General features: G+C 33.4%; 2 protein-coding genes across 4 annotated transcripts in view; one reads left to right on the forward strand and one right to left on the reverse strand.

Moving 5' to 3' along the window:
- Positions 1-26,929, reverse strand: part of LOC143152776 (uncharacterized) — a 42,278-nt gene that overhangs the window by 14,438 nt on the left and 911 nt on the right. The window contains exon 1 of one of the 3 annotated variants that reach the window (XM_076323270.1): positions 11,142-11,293. The exons of 1 other annotated variant lie outside the window; for it this stretch is intronic. In XM_076323270.1, coding sequence (XP_076179385.1) covers positions 11,142-11,148 — 7 coding nt within the window. In that variant the 5' untranslated portion in view covers positions 11,149-11,293. Of the gene's footprint in view, positions 1-11,141; positions 11,294-26,929 lie in introns of those variants that run through there. One more of the 3 variants, XM_076323261.1, reaches the window with a different exon arrangement.
- Positions 1,185-26,811, forward strand: LOC143152817 (uncharacterized). The gene is made up of 14 exons (XM_076323359.1): positions 1,185-1,269; positions 1,354-1,615; positions 3,132-3,220; positions 3,587-3,681; positions 3,758-3,901; positions 3,984-4,113; positions 11,423-11,641; positions 17,715-17,809; positions 17,918-18,214; positions 21,334-21,668; positions 22,808-22,967; positions 24,696-24,822; positions 25,487-25,660; positions 26,577-26,811. The coding sequence occupies exons 2-14, from the start codon at positions 1,395-1,397 to the stop codon at positions 26,762-26,764; spliced, it is 2,274 nt and encodes a 757-aa protein (XP_076179474.1). The 5' UTR covers positions 1,185-1,269; positions 1,354-1,394; the 3' UTR covers positions 26,765-26,811.

A 26,929-nucleotide genomic window follows, 5' to 3' on the forward strand; every position in this document is an offset into this window, starting at 1 on the left:
AAGCTGAAATTTTGTCCATTGAAATCTTTTTAGTCAATTCATGCAAAATCCAAACATTGAACTTATTATTGTTTCAATTTCTTCATCTGTAAAGAAATTGATTTCGACGAACCGTCAATTATCTTGCGTTAACGTGGCTATGTGATCATCGTTAATCTTAACTGACCTTCCATTTCAGTTTTTTACCTTCCAAGCTTTAAAACAGTTTAGTACGTAATATTTTAGAATAGAAGATTCGTTGATCACAGTGTCACGAGGCTTCGTTTCAACATCCTTGGCCGTAAAAGGATCGTGATTGATTCATTAATCTATTCAGAAAAAAGTAAATTTCCATTCTTTTAAATAACAAGTAAAACACCTTCTTTCGGGTCAAATTGACCCAAACAGTACACAACGGTACACAATGCAATACCTGCATTTTATTAAAATTACAATACTTCCATTACACGTCCATGTGTAATGGACTTCGGAGACAGATGAAGATCACTATCGTAAATATTAAAACGTGGGTAACCGAAAAGAAAAGTTATTTGTTGATGTATTGCTTATCATTTTATACATGTATCGATTAAAAAGAGAAACCATTAGATACACTGTTTCAATAGTGATAAACTTTCACTCGGGCATTTTACTCGTTTACGAATATTTCGATATCGAGTTCGTATTATTTACCGAGTAACAATGGCACCGACTTTTAACTATTTACATCTTATATCGGAAAAAAATTATTTACTATTTAAACGAGTAATTGGAAGAGAAGGTAGTATGTTTATTGCTCTGAGAATGTTACCGTCTCTCTGAACGTGCGAGTTCCGCCGCGTTGAGGCCTAAAGATTGAACACATTAATGAAAACGTAGCAATACAAGATTCATCTTTACGTTGATAATAACGAGAAAAACGACACATTAACCACCAAATGCTCAGTACGCGAAGTCTCGGGGTTGGATCATTCGGAAAGTGTCAATATTGAACAGGATACAATGAACGTAAGTCCTAATAACGAAGATAATGCCCGGTAAAAGATACGACGTATCTTTTCTTGCGTAGACGATCGCACGGACATCCTGTCGGACCTCGAATTACCCATTTCTATACACGATCACATCCTGTACACGCATGCACATCAAACACCTGCGGTTTTGCAACGGGCCGCGTTTACGCCTAGATTTACTTTGCCGCTCGTGTTATCATCGACATAACTACGGACACCTAACCCTTCTGTAAACGACGTCGCTCGGGACTTTATAAGTAACCGGACGATTTTTGCGGTTAGTCTTCTATAAAGATTATTCCCGAAAGACACATCATGAATACGCGAGTGTGCCTTAATTATTCGGTGATGTGTTATCTAGTGTGGGTTACGTGCGCGACAATTTTTGTTGCTTCGACAGCGATGGACCCTACCACCGCTATCTTCAACGAGGATCCAAGAGATGATGTACTGGCGCCTAACGTGGCGATAGACGAAGAGATGCAGCAACCAAATTTGGAGTTTCAGGCGAAATTACCTTATTGGATCACCCCGGTAGGGAATCGAATTACGAGACTTTTCGAGAAATCGAAAGAATCTACCGCCGAAGGGACCATACTTTTTTCCACTGACGAATGTTCTAGGTGAGGTCTACGCAGGGAAGTTGCGTAATGTTTAAATACGTTTTGTTGTGAACGCAGTGTCTGATTTTGAGACGAGACGTTATTGCATGAAAGATGTATCGTCATCGGTAATGTCAAAAAATGAATGCTAAATCATTCTATTAGCAGCAAATGAATAATCTAATAACTACATTGCAGAAATTCATTTTGTTTATTGTACTTTCAACACGTATAAATAAATGTATTAAACGTAATATATTTGTTTCGCAAAATTAATTCAATTTGTCAGTAAATTCTCGCATGACGTTCGTAATTATAGTTGATGCACTACCATTGATAAACATCATACTCTCAATTGGAATCTTTAAGATATACATATTTCCAAGTAATTCTTAAAAAACGTAAATAACAATCAAGATCGATCCACGTTCAAAATTTTGTTCATTATAGGATTTACAAGTAATAGAATAAATTAAAAAATGTCCAGGATATCGGTTCAATTACATTGAATTGATCGGCGAGAAAATCAACGAGAAATGAGTACTTCGTGCAAATTTTAATATTTATCTAGACTTGTTTTTAAATACTATCAGTTGCAATAAAAAACGTTAGTAGTCTCTGATATTGTTTTTGACAAAGAACATCCGAGAAGAATGCAACACTGATTCGTTTTGTATTAATGGGTCTTATTATTTTAAGACCCCCTCCCCACCCGTCTTATTAATTTGTTATTACTCGTACATGAATATCGTTTCTAATGAAGAAATAACTGAATTGACAGATTTTAACTATATTTTTTCATTGTAATAGATAAAATATTTTTATTATAAAAAAAGAATTGTAACATTTTTGTAGAGAAGAATTAGCATAACATTTGTTAATATTAACATTATTCAATGTTCTTTCGTGTATATTATTTCTAAAGAATACTATTAACGTTTGTTAATATTAACATGAAACAATTTCGAAAATTACATATGAAATAAAAAGAATAAGTGCAACCGTAGGTAAAAATGAACGATAGAATCAGTATATTTTAGTAAAAATATCTGAAATTTTTTTTAATCGGATCTTAAATTAACATATAAACAATGCATTATTTCATTTCTTCAATACTTTTCGAGTAGATTTATGCTACCTTCTAATTCTAATTCTTCTTAATGAATTTTATTCGTATAAGATTGCAAGTAGTGTAATTTTTCGTGAAAGTATTGCAAAATTATGTTTACGCTATAGAAGGCATATCTAATTGTATTATGAGCGTGGTTTTTTGTATAGTGAAATAATAATAGAAAACTACAAAAGGTCCATAATTTTCATAAACTATTATTTTAAGGAACATACACGAAAGAAATAACATTGAAATAATTTCGAAAATTACGTATGAAATAGTAGTTCATAGTAACGTATAAAAGGAACTATTGTTTTTACATTCAACTTTCCTAATACACGATACTACGCATAAGAGATAATTACTTTTAAATGTGAGGTCATTCTTAAATTGTAAACTAAAATCTTTTAGTAATTTATTTTAAAGGTATTGCATCGGAAAGGGTAGCAACATGGAACAAGATACTTTTCAATACATTAACATCTTTTGGTCGAGTAACAGCATTGATACACCTGGTAAGATATGCGACACTGCTAAAATCTTAGAAAATGTATCTGTTACCGTGAAATATTACGTAATCGTCAATTACGTTATGTATATGCTGATTCTACTGTTTTCTGAATCAACTATCAATAATAGATAAGCCGTAACTCTATACGAATCCATTATACATACATACATACATGCATACAAAAGTTTAAAAACAAAAAAAATAATTGCTGACATTTATGTAGATTTATATAACAAATAATACATATTTTGCACATTTATGAAATTGTTCGAAAAAATTAGCCCCCTCCTTAATCAAAGAGCTACAACAACTATTACAAAACAGAAGTGAGCAGAGAATGAGCCAAGTTAAATCTGAATAAATATTTCAGATAATTCCCTTCCAAAAGGTCAATTGCAATTAACCATGCCAGAAGTAAAGTGGATCGATGAACAAAATTTAAACAACGTTCCCAAAAAATGTCAGGTATAGTTTGCTGCTGCACGTTGTACTATCGTCCCGAGAATATTAATTTTCTTCGTAATCTTGTTTATACTCTTAGATTTACCTTGACCTGAATTGCGAAACCACTGATGCAAGAACGGATACGAATGATATAAAAAAAGAAGTTTTCGTAAATGAACAAAATAACAGAGAAGATGCAAAGGACTCTGACAGAGCTTATAAACCTAGATTCCAAACAACAGTCAGTGCACTAATTTTCTCAATCACATTCCGTAGCATATACTATTGAATACCAACTATTTAGCTGAATCATTATTTTCTAGGTAAAATTAGCGAAAAAGTACAACTTGAGCGAAAACGCGGAGGCAAAATTTTCAATCGACAACGGAATAAATCGAATTATCATAAACATCGATGGAAATGTTTCGAGCGCAGCACTTCGGATACCTACGAGTAAGTATTACTTTACTTTCTAACCAATCAATCCACCGTTTGTAAATCCATTTACGCAAAGGTGAAGGCTAAACCTCGCGCCACGTGTTTCGCTACTACGAATCCGATCTCGTTATGTAGCGTAAACTAAAAATAATTGTTGACGCTCGGAACATACTCTGTCATGTGAATTAATAGCACTCTATAATTTCGCGTCCGTGTTCATTGTCCGACGAGGTGCACATTTATTTCACGTAGAAACGTAATTGCCACGTTAGTGTTGCGTCAAAGAAAATAGTCGAGCGAACTTCCAGCGGAAAATTTTCGTTGCCGCGTTAACGAGACAAGCTAAATATACTTCTTAGTGGAATATATACTTGTGACCGAGTAAATTAACGTCAAATGTTTCAGTATTTTTGAACAGTTGTATATGTCAGAAGTCTATATCCCGCTGGTACGAATGTTGATTATAAGTAACAAAAATCACTCGAGATCAATGTAAAATAAAAGAGATTTAGAAGCTTAAAGTATTCAATTATGAGCTATTAACTTTAAATATCGTTCATTTCTAATAAGAGTGGTGCGATCATAACACCTTTAAATTCCACGATGGGAGTTGTTTATGCCTCGTCGACGTCGTTTGGATTGATCGAGACGCTGACTTGTAGTTACCGATTTACGAGCTAAAGTAAATTAATATTTATAAATAAGATGATGGATATAAGAAGGCGAAGGTTTAGATGTACTGGTAGAACGGTGATCGACTGAGTCGGGAGTTCGCCCGTGTTCTTCTCAGCCGACCTTGCCCCTTGGCGTTGAATCTGAAGACTGCGTTCTGTGACTGATCGCAGGTTCGAGGTAAAGGAGTCGTCGTCCTTGCTTTTCGTGTATTACTGGCGTACTCGCAAACCTCAGTGGCGACAAGCCCGCATGGGTTGCAGCTGTGTCGCGTTGTCTACATGCGACCAGCCGATGTCCTGGCTGAAGTCCTGGCTGATCATATACACTGCACTTGACCGCTACGTCCCATTGTTCAACCTACGAGAGCCTGGCGAAGGATCCTGGCAATCGTTCCTTTTGGTCATAAATTCACCTTGTATTCTAAAAACCATGCTGAACCTTCTCTGAAACCCTTCTCGAGATTGGAAAGTCTTTCGCAATACAGTTTTTTAACGGAGTGGGCGCCAGATGAATGAATTTTGAAAGCAGCTCCACAATTCTTAATAGTGCAGCTTCCACTTTCCTTGCTCACACAAAAGAATACCCAAGAGTACTAACATTCCACCCACTTTGAAAGAGTATCTTTCAATTCAGAATCTAAGAAATGAAATCTATAATTATATGAAATCAATCAACGTGAGTCCCATTTATGGCTAAATCACACGTGTAGACTTTATTCTATGAGTATACGTAAACTATTCGTATAAAATGTACCATAATCGTACACTACAGTAAATTAATTACATATCGATTATCCGGTACTAAAGTCCTTGAATCCTGGGGATCTATTTAATTGGTAGAGTTCGGTTCAATTTGCGGCTCTTGTTCAACCTTATCAGCGTTCTCTTCGATCGACAAAATGCATATTTAGTATCGAGGCCTTTTGACTTCACCTCGTGCAGTTCGTAACGTAACTACTCGCGTAATTTCGTCCTTTCCTGAATATAGTTCGATAATGCGGCCCAAAGGCCACTGCAAGGGAGGAACGCTGCCCTTGTCACGGGACCGTATCGGATCACGAAATAAAAATATTGTAGTTTAAAGTCGTTTCACCCGCGCACTTAAACTCACGATTCGCGTAAGGAAATATTAAGATGATAGTAACTTGACTTATTCTCTACTCCGTAGAAATAAGAGGTAATCGCCAAAAGTTACCTTTTAGCGAAAGTCTCCGTAGAGAGTTACCGTTTAGCGAATATCTCCGTAGAGAATATACTGACGTAATTATTGGTAAGAGTACGCGACGGGTGACGAACAGCGATTTGGACTCACGTAAGGTGGCACAATGAATTAATCGTTATTCAGTGTACGGTGGTTTATATACATGGTTCTTGATTATCGTTGATTCTGGTGTTTGGGTTATGCGTCGGTCTTATCGGAGTGCTTGGTGGTCCTCACACCTTCCTGGATAAGTCATCATCATTCCAGGTCTGACGGTATTCCATTTTTGCCGTCTCTGGAGTTGAGGCAGGTGTTCTCGTGCATGTTGCATCCCTCTCACGTCGTGTTGCGGTAAGGCCATCGATGAGCCCCCAATAAAGAAGTGAACAGGTGTCAAGGGAATCAGCTCATTGAGATCGTTCGACAGAGGGGATAGGGGTCTGGAATTTAAGCATGCTTCAACCTGCACCAATACTGTGTAAAGTTCTTCGTACGTAAGTCGCGTTTCCCCGACCACCTTCTTCAAACGGCCCTTTGCCGATTTCACAGCGCTATCCCATAACCCCCCTCGAAATGCGGCGCCCGAGGCGGTATTAAATGCAATCTTATTTGACTCTTTGACAAAAAATCCATTTTTTTGGTTTTCAATTTGTCTGTCCTGCAAAATGCGCAGTGTAGTGTAGCTCAACTAATTCATTTTTGGCTCCTGTTCATGTTTTTATTAGCAAATGTGTAAATTTGTGTTTGGGCGAAATAATCGGACGTTTCTCGTTGTATGATGTGTGTGCATCGCGCAACCTGCCGCCCACGCGTAATAACCCTTCGGAGTTCAAAAATTGATTTAACTGGTTTAGTGTACTATTTCTTGGTATCTGCCTTTCTCTTCTTATGTCGGAAATTTCCCCGACAAATACGTTCCCTTGAACCCCCTTTGCGAGGAGGTCTGTGGCACACAGCTCTTCAGGGTCCTGGGATTGAAAATACATTTCATCCGTTACAATCCGAGTCTTCTGTAAAATTCGCTGATTGTACCTTAATCTTATTTGCCCGGCGGGTAATAATCGATAGAAGAATGCGACACCTATTAGTGAATCGATAGAACGGGAACCATTTCCTTGGAATGTTAATTTCTGACAAGCATCTGCGCTTGGCAGATCGTCGCTTATTTTATCCAAAACTGTGCAAGTTATTTTGTCCGAAAAATCGGTGATACGTGAGCGTAGTTCGACCGTGGTTTGGTAAGGAATGAGTTGCAATCCTTGTCCAATGCCCGTGATTTCTGATTTTGTACGGACCGGGCCCAAACGCCTGTATAAATCGCGCGTCATTATATGCGGTTGCGAGCACGAGTCTAGGAGCGCCCTAAATTCATGCTGCCTGCCCTTACTGTTGAGCAGGTATGCAGTGGTTGTGCCCAGTAGCACGTAAGCCGAGTCAGACCGGGAAGTGCGAGGGGCCAGGCAATTACTCTGCGTAATTTGTGCGAGGACGTGCTTCTTTTTTCTTAATGCGGACTCGCCTTCAAACTTTATGGGGTCCCGCGGTATTGAGGTCTGTGGTCGCGACATTATCGCGCAGACAAATTGAGAACCAAAAAAATGGATTTTTTATCAAAGAGCCAAAGTGCAGAAAGGTATTGTGCTTCTTATCGCATTTTCGTGACGAGCCAAAGATGCAATCCTTTTACGATGGCCGTCTGACAGGCAATTGAAACAAAGCCCCAATTCTCGCACCTTCTGCACTCGCACCGGAACAATTAGTCGCCTAAACTCTTCCCACGTATGCAATGCGGGCATTTCCTCGCAGGGATCACAATTTCTTGCCGTTACCGCGTACGATTTCACGCGTTCCTTTGGTGCTGAATTATGTTTTTTTTTTTGTAGCTTTAATTTCCCTATTTTCGTTACTAAATGCCTTATCAACGCTCATTTTAAATAGATACTTGGAGTGTTCTTCCAAGAATTTAATCATGCCCTTCAACGTTGGCTTAGAGGTGAAACGAACCAGAGCCCTTTCCCATTCACGTTTTCACAATTGCGTTTGATTTTGATCTTAATAGATAGATTATCATCGCGTCCCAACTATTGGTATTTTCTTCTAAGCCTTACAGGTATAAGAGACGATTGCTTGCGGTGTCAATAAGTTGACTCAATTCCGAATGTGAGTCTCGAGCAAACGCGGGTAACTCGAACAGTCCCTGAACACGATAATGAATTAATGCATTTGAATCCTCGTATCGCTCTTGTAGCTTACTCCATGCCGAAGCGTAATCGACTTCAGAAAAACCGAGCGCTTCTGTGACGCGCGCCGCGTCACCAATTAATGCCGCTTGCAAATAATGAAATTTTTGCGTGTTAGTTGATGTTGTATTCTCGTGTATTAAAGAACGGAAAGTGTCGCGGAATTTTAGCCATTCTCCAAAGGGTCCATTGAACGACGGAAGTCTAATTTTAGGAATATTAACACCTACCGCGGTGGTTACTTCACCCGAAACGTTGGATGGTGCAGTTGCCTGCGATACTGCACTTGCGGGATTACGCGAAGTCTGAGCTATCAGTCGCCATGCCGTGAATATAGATTTCGTCAAATTGCTCATGTTTCAGTTCCTCTTTCGCGATCTCTTCTTGGTCGTCATATATCGACACTTCAATTTCCGTTTGTATCTCGTTGAACTTATCATAGAAAGGTTCAGCTTTCTCTAAACGGATGCGAAATTCCTCGATATCGGGATCCCCGTTACATGCTTTTGTTATGTTCGAGAACACGTTACAGCCTTCTTTATTGCTGCTCTCCTTCTCTTTAAGTTGTCCCTTTTACACAGTATTCAATACAGATTGAATGTACTTAAAGGATAGGAGTGAATGGGAACTCACCGTCTGTGTCGAGAAGGAAATATGGACCGTTGCAGTTGAGTTGCCTCACGCTGTGACAACGCGCCCTTACGTCGTTCTTAGCTTGTCCGTTTGATGCGCTTCGCAACCTGCATATGCTAAGTCCAAAATGGTATGGAATTGAATTTCGCAAAATCAGTTTCCAAGTTCAATTACAGATTATGTTGCTGAGATCTGCTTCAATGTTGCATCGATCGCCAAAGTTTCTGATCACTGTTTAAGTCACTTGTTTTGGTGATTCAGCGTCCGCCGAATTATCACAGTTCAAGTTCACTTCAATCGCTTTCTTATTTTGTAAGAAGGAATTATTTTGCCCTCCGGCTCGAAGGACCAATGTTTACGCCTCGTCGACATCGTTTGGATTGATCGAGACGCTGAGTTGTAGTTACTGATTTACGAGTTATAGTAAATTGATATTTATAAATAAAATAATGGATATAAGAAAGCGATGGTTTAGATGTGTTAGCCGAACGGTGATCGACTGAATCGAGAGTTCGTCATGTTCTCCTCAGTTGACCTTGCCCCTTGGCGTCGAATCTGAAGACTGCGTTTTGTGACTGATCGCAGCTTCGAGGTAAAGGAGTCGTCGTCCTTGTTTTTCGTGTGTTTCTGGCGTACTCGCAAACCTCAGTGGCGACAAGCCCGCGTAGGTTGCAGTTGTGTCACGTTGTCTGCGTGCGACTAGCCAATGTCCTGGCTGAAGTCCTGGCTGATCGTATACACTGCACTTGACCCCTACGTCCCATTGTTCGGCCTGCGAGAGCCTGGCGAGGGATCTTGGCAGTCGTTCCTTTTGGTCATAAATTCACCTTTTATTCTGAAACCGTGCTAAACTCCTTGAAATTGGAAAGTCTTTCTCGATACAGTTTTCTAACAAGTGAACGCCAAATGAGTGAATTTTGAAAGCAGTCTCTCAAACTTTCTCCACAGTCCTTAATGGTTGCAACTTCCGCTTTCCTAGCTCACACAAAAGAATAGGCAAGAGTCCCAGCAGGAGTATTTATTTTCTTTTTCAATTCAAGATAGATGATTAAATAAAGCAATTAAAGAGTACAAAAATAGTTTATTCAAAATCTCGACGACCAACATAGAGTGTAACGTTAAGATTTTAAATAAACTGTTTCTGGAATGCTAAAAAAGAACCGACGAATCTGTGAGTATAGATTCAATTTTTTCTTCTTAAAATCTTTAAATTTGAGATGTTAATAAAAAATTTTGGATAAATAAAGGAGAGATGAAACTTTGTAGCAGTACATATATATTGTTGCATTGTAGTTTAGAAATATGTGTAATACGTGGAATATTTAAAATTTCAAATATATGTGATATTTTAAATGTCCGTCATAAAGAATTGTACACCTGAAAGTTCTGTGAGATAAGAAGTTCTCCAAACAATAGACAGAAAATATTTCGAAGGCACTTTAAAAGAATCAAATCGATGAAACAAAGACCAGTCTAATATTAAACCATTTTCTCAACTGTTTCCAATCATCGTACATTCTACAATAAAATTGTACATTCTACTGCCAATACTTTTGATAAAACATATCTACTTCAATCGTTAAAATGCTTCCTACGCATGTACAAATGCACCACAAACCATGAGCCTAAAACCACATTCATCACTGTTACATTTTGCGATATAGTAAACAAATAACCGTAATTAACATTTAATTGCATCTACTCGTAATTAATAGTAATTTATTTACGTATGAGATATAGGATTAATTTGTTCTTCAATGTCTTGAAATTCTTCACCCAAGTCTTTTCTTTAAATAGATTAACTTCCAGTCGAAACCAAATACATCTAAATTATGTAAAACAACATTTAGACGTACAAAAGTACGATTAAAAAATAAAGAGACATGATTCCTAATGCAATTTACACTGTCATAAGAGTTAATGGTTGTTTAAAATACGAATGAAACAATAATAACACGGTTAATATCACGTAGATACTCTTCTTCTATAATAAAAGTTATTACAATAAATTGGACCGAATGCTCCCCTATATACCTTAATTCTTTCGTTGTATTATAAAAATAAAAACACGAGTTCCATACATTAGACACATCTTTTTATCAAAATACTTTGAGGGTACCACCGAACGGAAAAATGTGTTAAGATTAAGCAACGTAAAAAAGATTGTACACAAACGATTTTAAATTTCCAGAGAAATAATCTTAAACTTGTAACTGGCAAGGCACATTCCTCTCTATTGTTTTACGCGAACGATTTTTACTGTTCTTGAACTGTCTCTATACACTATTCACGTACCGTTCATAATATCGACCGCATCGTCGTCTCGAACAATCCAGACCGCATACTCGTTGCATTGCACCAAGCGATTGTCCTCACAATAGAAACCTAATCGAGATACTTGACACGAAGGATCGCGAGTCTTGACGCGAATGAAATTTTCGTCATTGGAACGATTACGCAATGTTCGTCGCGTGTTTGTCGAAAAAGTGCTCGTTCCGCGCCGATGTGTTCCGATACTCAGCATCGAAACTACTTGCGTAAATAACTAGCATGTGCCCGCGTATTGTCATTAACAGACGCAACGGTCCCGTGGCACAGAACAGTAATATCTTGGACACGTAGGGGTGACGCGAAAGGAATGAGAATCGACACGCGTAACGCACCACCTGGCGAGTGGTGGTTAAAGCTCACTGGGGAGAAGAATTCGAAGTACCACTTCACCGCAGAAGGTTCGAATGAAAAAGCAACGAATGACACGGCCGACGAACTGTTCTTTTCAAATCTCCGATTGAACGGTGAGTGAAGATTTTTATCAATATCCGGGACATCGATTTACAAGCGTACCATTTCTCTCTTTGAAAAGTTGTACAATGTAATTTACTTATAAAAATGTAATCTCCGTGGAAACTAGAGATTGAACATTTTCTTCGATTATAAATCTAACGGTCACAAACTGAAATGAATGGGGTAACGAAATGGTGAAAAACGTTTTCTGAAAGTGAAAAGTAGCAAACATTTCTAATTCGATGTTTATATAACATTGAGAACGTCGCGGTAACGAACGGGCGATTATAGTTAACTAAGCGTGCGAAATCAGTAGTATTTCAAGTAGTGTGATTTCAAACAATATTTACATAAAGACTATTAGGAACGCGTACTTCTGTGCAATTATTGACGCTGTATTTAACAATGTGAAAACAAATTTGGAAAAGTAATTGGTCGTCGCTTTAAAAACAATTAAAAAGAAAAACAATCGGATAAAACATGCATGCATTTACCTATTTGTTCGACGTTCCTCAAACAATATACGCACAAAACTTCAATTTGAAAGCTTCATTTTGTCGAAAATATATTAAAGAAAACGAGTTTTTATTTTTCCAAAATACTATTAAAATGGAATACTTTTTATTTGTGGCAAAATAACTATGGAATATTGAGAATGGAACAATTTTAATATATGTATGGCTTTCCTTCAATTTAAATGGATTATCTGTTACACGTGTTTTCTTTTTTTTTTTTCTCCCCACGAAAGAAAACCGTACAAAAGAGTCCACACTGCTAAAGAAGAAAACCAATATAAGTTATAAAAAGATTTATTTCACATATTTTCGCTAAAAAATCCTAATAAAAGTTCAGAAAAGGAAAAAGAATCCACGTAAACGGAGAGTTCATTCACGAGTGTGCAAGTGCCTGTTGTTTAATTATTAAAAAAGAGTTTCTATCTCTTATAATAATACACTTAGGCATTTGGTGCAGAAATATTAATTCGTCAAATAAGTATCTACTCAAAATGTACTTATACGAAGAAGGCGATATGAATTTTTTCAACGTACAATGCGCGAAAATAATTGCAAGATACGCGCATCTACACGTTTCATATATCTGTAGTGAAACATATTTCTGGTCGAATGAAGAAATTCACTATTGCTCTGGGTTAAAGTTCTGAAGATTTTTTTTCGTCTTTCTATTTATAATTAATTTTTATACAATTAAATTCAATGTCAAAAATTAAAACATAAAAAAAACACGTTTTTAGAATTTTATGTGAACATTGATTGGTAGTTGACTTTACTTAAAAGTTTTTCCCTTAATTGAAACATAAACCGAATAATGTCCATTGTAGGAGAAAGTGTTTGTAACGTTAACTAAGTACTGTAAGAAGAGATAACACAGTTCGTGTATTTTAATATTAGAAGAATAATAGCTAGAAATTAAAAAATATAAATATCGCTTTTCACATTTTTCTACGAAAAAAGCACATTCAACGAATACTGTCTCCAAGTTGTACGCGAATTTACATTTGATAACGTAAAACTTCTAATCTGTATATTGATGAAGCACATATGGCTAAAAAATAGTGATGAACTGTTATAAATAAATTTTGTTGATTCGTAATTCAATTTTTCCGAACGAAACATAATTCAATGAAACTGAAAATCGATCTAAAAGTATCTGAAACGAGACAAATATTTATAAAACGTCTTTAAAAAAATCATAAAATATATTTACATATAGATAATGAGTCTAGAATGTCGTGTATAAATTTCGCAAGCTTACAAACAAATTTTGATCAACACTATAAATTCTAACAAGAATTTCGAAGAATAATAAATTTTTTAAATATTACAATTCTTCGTATGATAAATAGAAAAATGTACTGTTACATATGTAACATATATATAATTACTATATATGTTATACATATATAACATATATATATATATATATATATATATATATATATATATATATATATATATATATATATATATATATATAATATCTAACTATTCTCACATAATATCTCACATCATAACTATCAACAATCTACTACTACTACAATCAGTGTACTACTTCTCAGTTATCTGAGAATAGTAATAATTTATCTTTCTAGAATCGAGAATCGTAGAACCGTATCTTCGTTATATGTCATAGAGATATTGGCTAGGTATTTCTTAAGAAAATGAGCCCAAATAACTTCGTTTAAAGATGTACGACGAATTTATAGAATCTAGAAATGATTCATTTACACATAATTAAAAATAATTCAAATGAGGCGGAATTTTTACTCCTTTTTATCAGGAAAACTTCTCCAATCCATCAGTAATACTGTCATCGAGATATAATAAAAAGTATACAAATTTTAACCCTCGTTATTGGTTGAAATTCAATTCCACCTACGAATCTTATCGTTCTCGTTTGTGGCCGCTGCTCGTACAAATTGACAATAGCGAGTTGATTTTGTTTCAATCATCCGGAAAGGAAATTATTTCAGTTATCGGAGGTAGTAACATTGTCAGCATACGAGCAACGCTCTGATAAGAGATTAAGGAAACTTTGAATTCTTTCGTAAATTCAATGTACCGATCCGCTTTATGCCGGTATTCAAAATAATCACTTCTTAACTCTTTTTAAAAAAAAGCAGGTAATTTTGATCTAACAATGAAAAAATCTCGCTTACAATAACTAAATCGTATTTCGAATCTTCAATAAACGAGTCTCACATTCTATTAATCGAACCATGTTTTTGTGTTGCAAACTTGAACACCACGTTCTAATTCAGACTTTTTCACATCGAAAATTTAACCAAAATAAATGTAATTAAGCTACATAAAATGATTGCGAGTCGATGCAACGCACGCAAAAGTCCCCCGTTTCCATTAAAAGTTATGGAAAGTTATGGAAAACAAGTTTGTGTTTAAAATAAACGTAAATACAAAATTTACATAATATTTGTATCGAACACCAACATTCAACGATCTAATGAAATAAAAAATTAATAGTTAAAAAGTTGAACAATGTTTAAAAACATATTTTTGAAGAATCTCGCGCTTCCTGAACGTCATATTTTAACGATAAGTGTTTGTTTATCATCGATAAATAAATAGCGCAAGTACAGTTTATAGCGCCAAGTAGTTGCAAAAAATGAATATACTTGACTAAATACGAAACAGAAACCGAGGCCTCGAGATACAAACGCGTTTAAAAATACAAAATACACGCACAGAATAAGTATTTTTTTTTATTATCAAATTATCGATAATAATTATGGAACCTCGTTAATAGTTTACGACGGATGTAAAGTTTACGAAACCACGGAATAATTTACGACGCAACACGTGCACCATCCGTCGGATAATCATCGTACAGTATTCGCCATGGTCGCACCTGACCGACTTACCACTCTTGGACACATCGACCTGCCCTTAATTAAAACAGCCACTGGCACAACTTCAAGACCCACTCGGGGAAGTTTCGGGGACGCTCGAAAACAACGAGACGCGTAACCGCTCGAAGAAATCTAAAGCTCAAGTTAAACCCAGTAGTACTTACCGAGACCACGAGCTATCGGCGTACAACGGAAAGCTTGGTTACGCTACCGCGGCGTGTCATATGCGAAACACGTTCGGAACGCGTCATCTAACAACTGGCAAACTAGCCCATCGCGTCGCTTTCTGGCCACGAGATACGCGCAGTTGTGCAAGACACGGGGCGCGAGCTGCCCTTTGCTCACCAACTTGCGCGTTCGACTGACGCACATGGAGTTCAGCGGGAAGAAACGAGATCCACGGATTTTTCTCGTTACACCCGATTAGAATAAACGAGTGCAAGTGTCCGCGGCGCGGCACGGGGCGGGGGAGTATTAGTCGCGCGAACTGCTCTTCCCGGAAAATGAAACAAATACACGCGCAACTAGCATACGCTCGACCCGCATACACGCTGTTCTATTATTATATACCCGTGTAGCTTGACCGTGTACCAAGCGTCCGATTTTGTGTACATTCACGCGTGCTGGTTTAATTTTGCGTGGCGCGTCAAAACATTTTCGACAGACCGATGCTAGCTAAGTTGGAGTTGCCATTTTGTTAAGGCTTGCAGGCTAAATTTACAGCAATGGATAGATACAGACGGTTTTAATTTTGTGGCAGAATAATTATAATTTACACTAGTGTTCGCATTTACTATATACTAGCATTAGCGAACTTTAAGTGCACCGTGCATTACAATTTCGTTTCTCTGTAATTTCATCATACGTTTAATTATTATCTGAGAAATACGTACAGTAAAATACAAATCTACCACGTTTGATTGAATAATATTGATTTTCGTGAAAGCTTCGGCCAATCACGCGGAGTTACTTGATCTGGACTAGCGAAACACGTATCTAGTAACCTAATCATCTAAAATAAAAAAAAAAAAAAGAACAATGAAATTCTATGATTGGCATTGGTATCACCTTTTCGGTCTATAACACGATAAGTTTTTTGAAAAATGAAGAGTCTGTACACCCTATCGTAGCCATAATCACGCCGATTATAAAACTTATTGTCTTTACGCCGATTACAAAACTTCCTTGGATTTTCTTATTAATATTTAATAAAATTCCATACACATCTTCAAATAAATTTTCCAGAGGCTACCATCACATTTTTCAGCCCATTATCTTATCATAACCTTTTGAACGCCAAAAAGTTTTCAGTTCATATTATGAACGATTGATGATACTTCTTAAATATCACTTTAAAACGTGAAACCTGCTCTTGGTTAAGCATTATTTGTTTGTAAAGTGAACAATAAATAAAAACGGAATTCGTGTAATTTCCTACACGAGTTCAGACTTGGACACCATGTACCCACAGACAACTGAAAACTTAAATACATTGCATGGTGTGAGCATAGTTAATCAACAGACATACGTCGTTGATTTATTAAATTTCCTTCTAGCAATTTAAACCTCGTTAGCGAGCCATGTAATCAATCCGAAACCATCTGTGGTTATGTGTTAAAAAATTTAATCAAATCTGATACACATCAAACTGTATAGTACCTTGCAGAAAAATTCGATTTTTCACCAACTTCGAATCATATGAATCGATTAGAAAGACGAAAAAGATTGATAAAAGAGTGCTTTATGAACTAACAAGTAAACACAAGACACGTTGACATGAAATGTGTCTCTGTTTTCTCACGACCAATAAAAATAATCCATTTTTGCATCGAATTATAACCTGCAACCGATATTATTCACTTACGTGAATAATTTCACCTATGTTTCCTTAACTAACTCGAAGCCCGGATCTATATTTTATACGACACTTGGATAAGACCAAAAAAACGTATAATTTTCCTGTTATTCCTCCTTTACGAATAATGGACATTTTAAAAAAACATAAGTAATTTTCCTATTAACATTCTAAAACACCGACCATGTACAACGTACCCCAAATGTTTCTAGAATTATAGATTCAATTCCAAAAATTTCATCTTATGCCACTTTGAGAAAATTAAAATCGTACACTATATTTCTTAAGTTATATGCTTTATACTAATTATCGAAGCAAGTAAATGATTGTAAACTCTCCGACTAATTTATATTCTTTCTAAAGAGTATACAATACTTTACTGTTAGTGTTAAAACATTTGTCGTAAAATGAAGCTTTAGTCTCTTCGAACGAATGGGCAATACTGTTTTTCGAAAATACTTTCCCAGGATACTGTGCCTCAACATTTCACATGCCTTGCTTTTCGAATGTTGAGCTGCCTTTCATACGATGCGATTAAACCTATTATCTCTCGGATAATTCGAGTCAATAAACAGTACGTTGATACTTAAACGCAGTTATTACAGTTTCTCAATGAGAAAAATGTCGTGTAGTAACGGTATAAATGAAATATCCGTCGAACAATTTTTGCGTTCAATTGAGAAATAAATATCGCAGATACCATAACGAATTAAAGAAAGAAAGAATACTTTCCAACTACCGTTCGACATCTATGCCCCTCCGTCGCCTTATTGTTATGATATTAACAAATTTGATATTGTTCAATTCAATTCTCCAGAAAATGGCATAAATACTTTGTTTATAGATAACTTCAATCAACTGCCAATTATGAAATACCGTTCAAGTGTTAAAATAAGAGATGATGTAAAATTGAGTACAACGGTCGGTAATATTTCAAAGGTATGTAAATTGACTCTGCACATATTATCATCGTTCGGTGTTCTTAACACATACATTAATTTAATAATATAAATACTCGATAAACGATTTCGAATGATTGATCCACAGATAATCGCAGCAGAACGACAAAATTCAAACGCAACAATCGATCCTAAACGCAACGAAGAGAGAAAAACAACTCGAACAAGATCGTTGGAAAGTGAATCTTTTGTAGATGAACTAAATAATCAAACATCCATGAAAAATTCTAATTACGATGATTCCCCGATAGCCCCTATCACTGAGAACATACTCGTTAATTATGTTCGGCTTAGTACTTTCGCGAACGATAATGGAAATCTAACTGTTCCTTCAAATTATCCCAGCAACGATAAATTGTCTTCTGGTGGAATATTTTCAATGGAGGTAAAAGAACGACATTTCTCTTAATGGTAACTGAAGATTGTCGATTTTTGCTAACTTCTAAACCAGAAGATTCACTCTTTAGTACAATTACTGTGATGATTTTTTTTCTCGTAAACTTTAATATTTTGAAATACGAGTCAATTACAAAGTCAAATTCGGTCAATTAGACTTTCACATATGGTGGCACGGGGAAAATATTGTTGAAACATATCTTTCAGTTACACTTTACAAATTTCGATGGGAAGGGTAGAATAATTATGGAGCCACCTGTCATAGCATATAACAAAGCATATAGTATGTGTTCCATAGTACAGTGAATGCGTTAATTTAAGACCAGTTAAAGAGAAACACTTCTGGTGGAGACTTATTTGAAACCATGTGCTCGATTAATTTTCTCTTTCTACCAAAAATCTCATCTTACGAGTCTTAATCATTAATTAATTAAAAGTAGCTTTGAAGCTTGTAACTGTAACACTGACCGTTAAAAAAACTTGTCCATACTGCCACAGGTGCACGAAAAGCGAGAGACTTTCAATTAGTAAGAATGACAGCAGTAACGCACATTCTAACAATTGGGAGTTGAAAAGCGTTTTGTGCCATACCTACAGTTACGAACAAAATTGAGTGGATGGGTAGTGAAAATAGGTATGACTTAAATTTAGTCAAAATAATTCTATTATTATGTACTTAAAGGAAAAACTAGCTGATCTTCGAGGGATAAAAATAAGCGGACACTCGTTTGAGTCGTTGCTCCAAAGCAAACAATGTAAACAAATGCGAAGCATTATTCCCACGTTTACGTTGTTGTGTCAAATTAACTATTTAGTTGTTGTCTAGGCTTTGTATAGGACACATTAATTGTAAGGAAATATCAGAATGTCACTAAGAAAAGAAATTTCAACTCAAATTCGTTACTTGATTATACTGAACTACCGCAATCAATTAGGTTACCGTGTGATAGCGAAAAAGTTCGATGAATTCAAAAGTACGGTAGAAAATATATATAAAAAATAATTAAAACACAAAATCGTTAAAAATTTAAAAGGCCTCGAACGTAAAGGTTCTACTCCTATGAACGAAAATCGTTGAATTATTCGTAAATGTCGACTAATCCAAAAATCGCATCGCGAAATACTGCAGAAGTGTTAGAATTAAATATGTTATCGAAAACAGTACGATGTAGATTGCAGAAGATGGGATTAAGATACTGTAAAGCCAAATGTAAGCCACACATTAATCAAACCAATATAAAGAAACGTTTAGGTTTTGCTAAAAAATATGTAAATATATCAATATCATTCTGGAGGAGAATAATGTGGAGTGACGAAAGTAAATTTGAATTGCAGCAATTGAGAAAAGGATTATGTATGAAAAAAATAAATAAAATGAAATGTACAAAAAGCCGTTCATTATATCAACGGTCAAATGTGGAGGGTCATTAATGTTACTTAATTCATTGCGAGTGTTTTTCATGGGATGGAATTAATAATTTGGCACAAATTGAAGGAATAACGAATACTCACAAATATATTGAAATAATAAACGAAAATTTAGAAGCGACAGTTCTAGAAATGGGTCTCAAAGAACAATTTATTTTGCAACGGGACGACGACCCAAAGTATACTGCTAAAAAACAAAGAAACTTTTTGAAGATTCAAATATTAAATTGTTGAAATGGCTTGCGTAAAGTTCGGACTTGCATCCTATAGAAAATTTACAGAGTGCATTGAATTCGAAAATGCCATTAGAAAAACGAGAGAACAAGAACAATTGTTTCAAAAATTTGCAATTAGCATTTAAAAATATGGAAAAAAATTACATTGAAAATCTGATAAATAGCATCCCAAGACGTTTACAAGCAATTATTAATGCAAAAGTTGGACATACTAAATATTAATTATATTCGTTATACATTTTATTACTTCTCCACTTATCTTTATCCCTCGAAAAACCGCTAACTTTTCCTTTAAGTATGTCTTATTTTATCGTAAATGTAAATATCAATTTTAATTATTCGCTAAATAATCTATGTAACAAACGATATATAATGTATAAAACCTAAGTACATAATAATAGAACAACTTTGGCTATATTTAATTCATACCTATTTCCACTACCTGTCCATTCAATTTTGTCCGTAATCGAATACCTGCGGTAATATGAACAAGTTTTTCAATAATCATCATGATATGATCTAAGTACCAAGTAGATATGTATAAAAATTCGATTTTAGCATTCGATGGGTCTCTTCAACCAAAGCGTATTTTATGATAAATTCGGAAATATTTTTCTCTAATGTTAACAAATAACTGTTTAAATAATGATATTTAATAGCTCACCTTATATTCTCAACAAACGAATTAATTATTTTAAAGCCCATTCAAAATTATATGGGTTATTCTACACGAAATCGGACATTAAATTTCAGATTTTGTTCAAATTTAAATATGTTGTGGCTTGTAGCGATATTTAAACATATCTCGAACAATAACTTAAAATTTCGAAAACTGCAGATGTTACCGCTGTTTGAAGAATAATGCTACATTTTTTTTTAAAAAAAAAGTGTAACTATTTAATTGGACATCGCACGAAAATGAACTTTTTGAAGTTTATACTGATGACATTGGAGTACCGAATAAAAATTGTTTCAACTTAAAAAGATAACTGTTTTACCATTGTTTTACAATTAATATTTACATTTGATAATTGTTTTATAATTGTTCTTACAATTATGATTTAAAAAATGCCATATTTTTATAAAAAAGCAAAATATAAAAATTTTAAAAATTTAGAATATACTCCTGATCATCCCTTAAATCCTTTTCAATTAGCAAAATAATTATTTTTTTAAGCTGGAACAATTTTTATTCGGTACTTTAATGTCTTAGGTAAAGCTTTTAAAAGCTCATTCTTGTGCAATATCCAATTCAACAGTCATACATTTAAAAAAAAAAGATAATATTTTCCAAACAGCTTTAACATTTACAATTTTCGAAATTTTTAGTAAATTTAAACAAAATCCGAAATATTGCTCCATTTAACATTCGATTTCGCGTGAAATAACCATATACAGTACTATTATTTCTTACACTTTCAAACGTAACTTGCCTTTGATTCAGGATCGACAAGAAATTCGTACACGATCTTCGACTGGATTGATTGAAAACGTCGATATTGAAACACCAATAACGAATAACATCAGAATGTCCATGAAAATGATAGAGACTTTAGACAATCGAGAATTATCCGAAGAATTGGTAAATTACGACAACGAAAATACTATTGATGAGAAAAGAATGCTCATAGAAGTGAACAGAAATTCTAATTTGCTTGTCTCACCCGGGACAATACATAGAGTAGTTTTCGATGTAAGGAACAACTGTGTTTTGCCAGTCAGATATGGATTCAGAGTGAAGAGTACGCCTTTCAGAGTGTACAACCTTCAACCCACATAGTAAGTTATATACTACTTAGAGTGACGTTATATATTTTTAGTACATAATACTTTCTGTTTTATGTCACATTGACAAATTACATTGTTGCCTTTACGCTAGATTGTTCCACTTTTTCTTTCTTGTACATTAATTTATATTCTCTGTGATGTCAATAGTATGAACATTGAGTAAATAAACTAACCGACTGAAAGCTTTTTTACCAGTTGTACCATTCAAGAGAACTCTCTTTCACTTCTGACTCTCTCCGACAATTTGAATACTCAGTGTTCAAAAACATTCAGTGAAAGTAATTGTAACATCTATTGTATCGTCGTGAATTCTTATTTCTATAAATATTATTTTAATGCAATAAACGCGAAACATTAGATTCATTAATACATTTTAATAGATACTAAATTTAATCCTAACGCTAAATGAAAATATAAAAGTAAAATTTTTATATAAATAATCATTGACCATTGATAGATAAACAGATACGTAAATAATGTAAAAAATATAACAACAAATAGTAAGAAGTAGTAATAATAATAGTATATTAATGTAGGGATTATCTTTATTAAACCCCACGTGAATAAAGTTTTAGAGATACGAGAAATAAAGAATTTAATGTTAATAATAAGTTTAGTTAAAATAAAAGTTAAGGCTCACACAAACTCTCTCGCTCACGATGCTCTCTCCTTGCTAGACTAGTTCCTCTTGTGCTTCTCTTGCACCCTATGTTCTCTCACGCATTCATTCCCTTTCATTCTAGTTCTTAACCTTTCTCACTCAATGCATTTGATCACATTCATCCAAAATTCCTCAGTCTGGTGTCATCTCAATTACTCGTTTTTCACGCCTTCGTTTGGTCATTTTGTCGTTCTATTTAAACACTTTTCTTTTACGCCTCAAAAATATTTCACTCGCTCGTCTATCCCAAACAGTCTTCACATTTTCTTAAAACCATATGTACTTATTTCATTACATTTCCACATTACTATTTATACATATTATATGGGAAGATATTTAAAACATCCTGGATGTAAGTGGACAAATCTTTTTCACTAATTCAATAATTTTAATAAAATTGTTATTATTAATATCATTTCAATATACATTACAGTACAACACTCCACTAATCTTTTATGCTTTCTCGCAGTGTATGGATATATCCAGGACAAATGAGTAATGTAGGAGTGGACCTAATTATACCTGATAATGCTGCACCGGATACAGCTAATACAGTTACATTATCCATCCAAGGTACGGAAATAAAGGATAAATCTGTGTACCTGTATGTACAAGGTTCACTCTCAAAGGTAAGGATAAGTATAGATTAAACCATTATTATTAATATAGTCAAGAAGGGGAGTGATTCTACATACAAAAAATTAATTGAAATTGCAGAATAAAGTATTTGTAAATAAGTCTTTCTCTTCAGGAAAAACGATTTTAACAGTATGTAGAGTACACATATATTTGAATAGTAATTAATATGACAAATTTCAATAATATAACTTCCTGGTTGTGTTTACAAATATCATACAAATGAACTTGTTCAGAACATATTTATATACAAAGCTAAGCCACTAACTTCTCACGAAGACTTATTAATATAGAAGTTGTTGAAAATTTATTCCATACTGCTGCATACAGAAGAACTATATTCTAAAAGTTAAATTATCCTGCATTTCTTGTAACATACTATACATTGCATTTTTATATTTTCAATGCATAAAGTGACCCTTACTTTTAAATCTTCAATACTCCTGGAATTTCCAGTATAAACTATGTTTCAGTATGACTAGTTATCGATTTTATCTAACTACATACATAAAAATCAAGTTTTTTACTTAGCCAACCAAACTGTTCTTATTACTAGTACAATAAATGCTTAACTTGTCAAAAGAAATGAATATTTATTATGTAAAAAGTTTAGATATGATGCTCCAATTAAGTTATTTAAAAGAAAATGAAGTTCTATTACTTCATTTCCAATTATCTTAGTCCAAACTTTCTTATTTTAACTGTTTTGAACTTGAGTTTCTGTAATACCACAAGGATTACTGGAATGTATGCGTATTAAAAATTCCTATTAGTATAAATTTTACCTTACCAGTTCATATAATATAATCGTAAAAAATATTGATGCTAAAGCAACCAATGATAAAAAGACATTCAAGAATAGAAATCACAAGTAGTTCATCCACACACTTACAATACTAAATATTTTATATAATGATTGAAGAGTTACATTCAGCAAAAGTTCACTCTACATTTTAAATTATGCTTTCATTAGGATGATAGCGATTTTTATAACCTAAATATTTCTCTTTAATCCAACTTGTGACACCTAAAAGATGTCATTTAGTTCAACTAACCATACGATACATCTCTAGTCATTTGTAAAATATTCTTTAATAGAAAAATTTTTCATAGCTTTAATTATAAATGAAAATAGGCCATTTATGATAAAAATAAATCTAGCTTCAATTAAACTACATAATATTAACATTCTATTGTTTATTGGACAAACAAATTATATTTATTAAAAATAGTCTATGCAGTAATATATTCAAAATTCTAAAAACCTTAATAGTTGATAAAACTTCAAATATTAAATAAACTTCTTACTTGAGTGTAAAGCTTTCAATACTAATAGAAATGTTTCTTTCTTGTATCACAATTGAAATAAGTTAATAATAACCTAACCTTGTTTGATCAGTTTGAGTTTATTTAACCAAAAATTGTTTTCACTTAATTATAGATCAAGTATTTTAGAGTGATATTAGACATTAACTATTGACATTAATTGTAAACAATAAATGTATAAAATCTAAAGATATAAAACACTAATATATTAATAAGTACAAATATAGAATACAAGAAACTAGATTGAATGACATTAAATTTTGCATCTTTATAATACAATTGAAGATTTCCATAGAGTTCATTTACTATTTCTAAGATTAAATAAATATATATTCAAATTTCTTTTCTTGTCATTACCTTGTATAATAAACATTATATTATGTAATAACATACAGTTAACTGATGATGTGAAACCAAAAATTGAATATTCTTTCAATAACAACTGCGCTGGAAAATTGGAAAAGGATAGATGCTACAAATCTCGTTGGAGTGCAGACATTACAATTCAAGATTATGATTCAGGTATTAATTAAACTTCTTATTTGAGTGTAAAGCTTTCAATACTCCTAAACCTGTTGATCTGTTTGAGTCTATTTAATCAAATATTGTTTTCACTTAATTATAAGTACCAAAATACAAACATATAATATTGAAAAATATTTTTAAAAACAAAAATTAAAACTCAACAAACAGAAAGTGTCACAAAATATCAAAATAATTTCCTTGTAAATTCTATATCCTAAACAAAATATGAATAATTTCATGTCAAATAGATTCGAAATGAAAACAAGATTAATAGTAATAAATTCATAAAAAATTGCACAAAAATTAAACACATTGACAATATTAGACCATTCTAAACTAAATAAGTAAACTATATATACTATTAAAATTGATGAATAAGTAACCAATATTGAGAACATGATGATTTATCACTAATATATTTCAAATATAAATGTTTCAACAATATATGTTTACTATAATTAATATTGTCAATACCTATTGTATTGACATATTAATATACTAATCAAATTTTTTTATATAAATAGCAAATTATAATTCATTTTACATATAGTAACTGAATCTTTGCAACATAAAATTCTGAAAAACAAATATAATTTTATGTGAAAATAATCATAAACACTATTAAACTTTTCCATAAAATAATGTTACATCTTCAATATAGGTTTAAAACGTGTAATTTCATCACCAAATGAAATTTATCCACGTACAGAATTTATTAGTGGTACAAGAAGTCTCACAACATTTTATTATTCAGCGACATGTTGTGACACAACAGCTAAAATTACAGCAATAGATTTATTGGACAATTACAATACCCACACAATAGACGTTACAGGTAATATTTTCATTACATTCTTTTAATTCTTCACCTGGATAATTAATAAATATAAATACCAAATGAACCATAAAAGTTAATCAATTTCTGTAGAGTTAATTTAACTATTACTATTTACTATCTTTTAGTATAAGTAGACATATCATGTATAAATATACAAGATATCGCATTATTGATACAACCAAGAACGGAGTGATTCTACAACGAAAAATAAGATGATCAGATAGACTTAAGTTTATCCATTTGAGGCTTTATTTCCAAGAAAATTAACTTCTTCAGAGTGCAAGTATACTTAATTATGTTATAATTGAATGGATCTTAATTCAAATAACTATTTATTTTCATATTTATAGAACTTATTATCAATTTTCATCAATTTTTCACATTGATAGGGTACAGTAATTGAGAATACATGGATATGTTTCTTGCATTGTAAACATTTGGCAGTATCACATCTGCCACAAAAATTTTAAAAAATTTTCAATAATTTCTACATTAAAAATTGCATATCTTATTTTTATTTATAAACACTTTCTAAGCACAGATGGATAGTAGTAGACAATATCAATAAGGAATCGACATTAACGTATGGTATTAATGTTATTTATAATAGACACATAGTGTGTATTCAGCTCTGTTCAAACGTGACATAATTAAGTGTACACATATCTAAAGAATATTTCAAATCGATTTCATTAAAACCAAACCTCAAATGAATAAATTTTATTCTACATTTTCATCCTATTTTTTCATGTAAAATCATCCGTTTCTTGGTTTTATCATCAATTTTAGGGCATCTTGTATATACATTCTATATATACAATTTTATTACATAAACATTACTGTCATTATCATAAGAAACACTAAATCCAACAAAAAATTACTTCTTTGAAAACAATATGATATATTTTTTCAGTATGGAACAACTTGTCAGAATCAGAGATAGCAGCTATTACAGTTGGAGTATTACTTGCTGTACTCCTCATCTGTTTGGTTATTAGTTTAATAATATATTGCATTCGAAAAAGGAAAAGTCTAGACCTGCCTTATACGCAAAGATATGGATCTAGACCACCTCCACGTGCTGAAAGAACTAGTTTTTAATTCAATATTTGTACTAATAAAATATTAAAAATGAAATCTTTATTAAACATGCAGTTTTATTATAACATGGATTAATATTAGAACTACCCTTTATTTGTATTGCACATCCTAAAAATACACATAAAAACCTATTAATCAATTTTAATATTATAATTCAATCATAAG

This window comes from Ptiloglossa arizonensis, chromosome 1 (assembly GCF_051014685.1).
Source record: "Ptiloglossa arizonensis isolate GNS036 chromosome 1, iyPtiAriz1_principal, whole genome shotgun sequence".
Classification (NCBI taxonomy): Eukaryota; Metazoa; Arthropoda; class Insecta; order Hymenoptera; family Colletidae; genus Ptiloglossa; species Ptiloglossa arizonensis.